This window comes from Hipposideros armiger, unplaced genomic scaffold, assembly GCF_001890085.2.
Source record: "Hipposideros armiger isolate ML-2016 unplaced genomic scaffold, ASM189008v1 scaffold_141, whole genome shotgun sequence".
In the NCBI taxonomy this organism is placed as follows: domain Eukaryota; kingdom Metazoa; phylum Chordata; class Mammalia; order Chiroptera; family Hipposideridae; genus Hipposideros; species Hipposideros armiger.
In genome coordinates, this window is record NW_017731491.1 from 1390143 (window position 1) to 1394181 (window position 4039).

Consider the following 4039-nt stretch of genomic DNA (forward strand, 5'->3'; position numbering starts at 1 on the left):
GCCGTCGCCGGCGACTCACGGCAGCCCAGCTCCAGGTTGAGCTGTTGTTCAGCATCTTAGCTGAAGAGGGCAGTGTCACTGGTCCTCATATGTGGGATCCGAACCGGGGCCCTCTGGCGTCCCAAGCCAGCTCTTAACCAATGCACCACCCGGCTGGCACTGAAATTATTTTTCTATTTATATTCTTGTTTATTTCTGTCTCCCCAACTAGAATAGAAGCTTTGTAAAGGCAGTGGCTTCATCTTGTATCTTGGGTTCTTTCTTGTATCACGTGTGCTTAGAACAGGGCTGTCACAAATAGATGCTCAGTTACTATCTGTTGGGTGAATTTCAGCACTTAACAGTTATAAAACATACTGGGGAAGAAACAGTATATTTACACACACACACACACACACACACACACACACACACACACACACACACCTACATCTAGACATTGCTAAGTACAATATAAGCAACCAAAATGCAATATCATTTTTTTCCTATCAAATTGGAAAAACTAAGGTTGGTGACAATATTGGTGAGGGAACTAGGAAACGGACACACACATTTGCCACTAGTGGAATATCAAATAGTCTAAGCTTTTGTAAGTGGTGAGTCATGAGTGATTTTTATCTCAATTTTTGTGGTGTGCTGTTTCTCATTTTTTCCAATAATTACTTTTTCCCTCAATAATTACTTTTTAAGCCAGAAAACCCTGATAATATTAATCTTCCTCTCCACCCCACCCCTTGTTTTTTAAATTAACCTGGCTAGATCCCTGTACCACCCCAACTTCTGAAGCCAATCCCAGCAGCAGATGGTCTTGTTTTGTTGTTGAACCTCTTCTCTTAAGAATGTTTACCCTGTGGGGGCGGTCAAGTGGCTCAGTTGGTTAAGAGTAGGCTTAAGAGCGCGAGCTCTGAGCAACAGGGCCTCCGGTTCGATTCCTACATGGACCAGTGACACTGCGCCTGAGTTGAGCTGTCGCTGAGCTGCCAACAGGTGGCAGGATGGCTCAGCTGGTGTAACAACAAGATTGCCTGTTTGATGGTGGGCTACACCCACCCGCAACTAAGACTGAACTCGGCACCTTGAGCTGAACTGCCGCCCGGATGGCTCAGTGGATAGAGCATGCGCTCTTAACAACAAGGCTGCTGGTTTGACACCCGCATGGGATGGTGGCTATGCCCAACCGCAGCTAAGATTGAACACAGCATCTTGAACTTAGAGGCCACAAGCTGCTGACGGGAAGCCAGATGGCGACTGGCGTCCTCCACAACGAAGATTGAAGAACAACAACTTGGCTGGTCCCCTTCCCCAATTCCCCAACACTGTTCCCTTCCCCCAATTGCCCAATAAAATCTTTAAAAAAAAAAAGGATGTTTACCCTGAATCCTGTATCAGGTTTCTCTGTGATGACGCAACACTGGTCTTTGAAAACTGTATGTGCAGAGCCATTCTTGTTCTGAGGTCCTGGGCTGGCTTGGGGAGCCCATCTGAAATGTGAGGCCGGGGGGTGTGGTGTGGGGAACATGCCGGCGAAGGCAGGGCCCACCCAGTTTGAGATGGGGTCCCACCATCCTTCCTGCCAAGACCAGGTCTCCACAGACAGGGGGAGCCTAACATTTCTTGGCAGGTACCCTGCCGACTCCCTCACTGCTTGGGATTTAATTAAAAACAATAATAATCACAGCCACACATGCATTTCTCCCTGCTGTATATGCAGCTGGACTTCTGATGCCTATTTCCTTTGACATATCCGTGCCCTCTTCTGCCCGTGTCTGGTGGCCAGCCCTTCTCTCTGGGCCCCAGACCTGGAAGGGAGGCTCACAGCTGAATCACCAATGGAGCATTCTTCAGTTTCCCCTTGTTTCTTTCTTTCCTGGAGCCGCATTGGTAGTTCGATGTTTCATTTCATTCTGTCATTTTCTGGGCTTGGCAGTTAAGTTCCTGAGCACCCAGCATTCGGCCCACCTGAACCGTGTTCACCTAGGCAGCCCTGAGCCAACAAAGGAGCCTGCACATACTTGGCTCCTGGCCCTGGGCTGTTGCACTCACATTTCTTCAGCCTCGTCCTGCTTAGATCTTGGCCCTCTGACAGTGTGTGCAGTCAGCCTTGAGAACCTGCCAATAGATTGTGGATTGTTGTGAGTGGCACCAAGAGCCGAGGGTTGGGGCTGGCTCAGGACATTGCTTCCCTAATATTGGCTGGCTGAGTGGCACATGCTTGTAATGACTGCCGATATTCCAGGGAGCTGGCAGGGTGGTGAGAGGGGCAGATATTAACTACTTGTCTCCTGTTGGATATCCTTGTCCCTTCTCCTTTGTAGCTCAGGGGACACAGCAGAACAGGGGAGCACCTGCCTGCTGATAGGGTGGGAGAGGCGCCAATAAAAAATCCTCTTTTCCTGCCTTAACTACCTGGCAGAGGTCTGATTGTATTCATAAGATGCATAATCAGTCTTCGTCTTCATGCTTGTTAGAGAAAGTGCCCAGGGGAGAGGTAGGAGAACAGAGCCCTCCTAGAATAAGTGTTATCCATCCCCCATCAGCCTCTGCCAGGCTTGAGCCTGGGTGGGACTCAGGCTCAGGGTCCCTCGCACTGTCACAGACAACAGGGGCAAGTGGGGCTGTATGTAGCTTTCGATCAGCTATTCATTCATCTGTACTGTAGTGTTTTCCAGCCCATCTACCCTGCAGGCCTGAGGGACCCCAAAGAACTCTGCGATTAATCCAGTTTGGACTTAACCACCATCTTTAACTTTTCTTCTTACAGCTTAAACTTTGGAACAAATATCGAATTTCCAACATTCCATCACTAATATTCCTAGACGCCACCACCGGGAAGGTCGTGTGCAGGAATGGGCTGCTGGTGATCCGTGATGACCCAGAAGGTGAGACCTTGGCAAGTCCATCCTGTATGCTCCTCTCCATCCTGCTACACTGACTACTTCCCTCCTGCCCACCCCACATTGCTAAAGAGCATACATATGAAATGCAGTTGACCCTTGAACAACATGGAGGTAGGGGCGTCGACCCCCGCACAGTGAAAAATCTGTGTATAACTTTTGACTCTCAAAAAACGTAACTACTAAGAGCCTACTATTGATCAGAAGCCTTACTGATAACATAGAAGCCTTACCGATAACATAAACAGTTGATTGACACATATTTTGTATGTTATATGTATTCTTACAATAAAGGAGGCTGGAGAAAAAATGTTATTAAAAAAATCATACGGAAGAAAAAATACTTTTACAGTACTGTACTGTATTAGTGATACCGTAAATTGGCATCATCTGTTTTAGGCTGTACGGTTCATCTGCAGATTTTTTCAAATTGATGGTGGGAAAACATCTGCATATAACGGACACACACAGTTCACCCGTGTTGTTCAAGGGTCAGCTGTGTATGTAAGTGGGTTTCTTCGGCTAAAGAGTATTGTCTTGATGAAATTGTAGTATTCTCCAGGTCATGGTTAAGATTTTTAAACGGATCAGAATGTCCCTCCTGGGAGCTTTAATTCACGGGCCGAAGGAGATGGAATCTGAGAAAGGAAGTTTAGCTTCGAGGCTGAGGATGCAGTTGAGAAGCAGCTAGAGCTCAGATGCTGACTTCTAGTGCTGTTTCAACGGCAGCTGTCACCTTAACAATGAGAGGCAGGCTTAGTGATTCTGGGTTCTTTTTTCTTTTTTCTCTTTTCTCTTTGAAATATTCCCATAGCAAAGTCGCAGTTTCTGTTGCGTCCTGGTCTCAGCGGTGAGTGCACCTCATTTCTAGGTACTGCCCAAGTCCCGCAGGCCTTGGTCTTGCTGGCCAGCCAGGTGGATGGCCATGCTGGGTAGGTTGCTCTGATCGCCCCGCTCGGTGGCTGTCCAACGTCTGTTTCTCTCCCCTTGGCACTGGAGTCATAAAATGATCATGAGGTCTTCCCTCCTCACTTATTGATCCAGTTAGAGGATTCAAGCCTGGTCACAAATTTTCCCGGTAAAAATTTCACCTGCTTCCAAGAATTGCTCTCCGTGAAACCAAGTCTTTATCTTCTCAAATTTAA

General features: G+C 47.5%; 1 protein-coding gene across 2 annotated transcripts in view; it reads left to right on the forward strand.

Annotated features, from left to right (window-relative positions):
• Positions 1-4039, forward strand: part of NXN (nucleoredoxin) — a 158764-nt gene that overhangs the window by 129022 nt on the left and 25703 nt on the right. For both annotated transcript variants that reach the window (XM_019650541.1, XM_019650540.1), the window contains one exon: positions 2762-2879. In XM_019650541.1, the coding sequence (XP_019506086.1) occupies positions 2762-2879 (118 nt within the window). The remainder of the gene's footprint in view (positions 1-2761; positions 2880-4039) is intronic.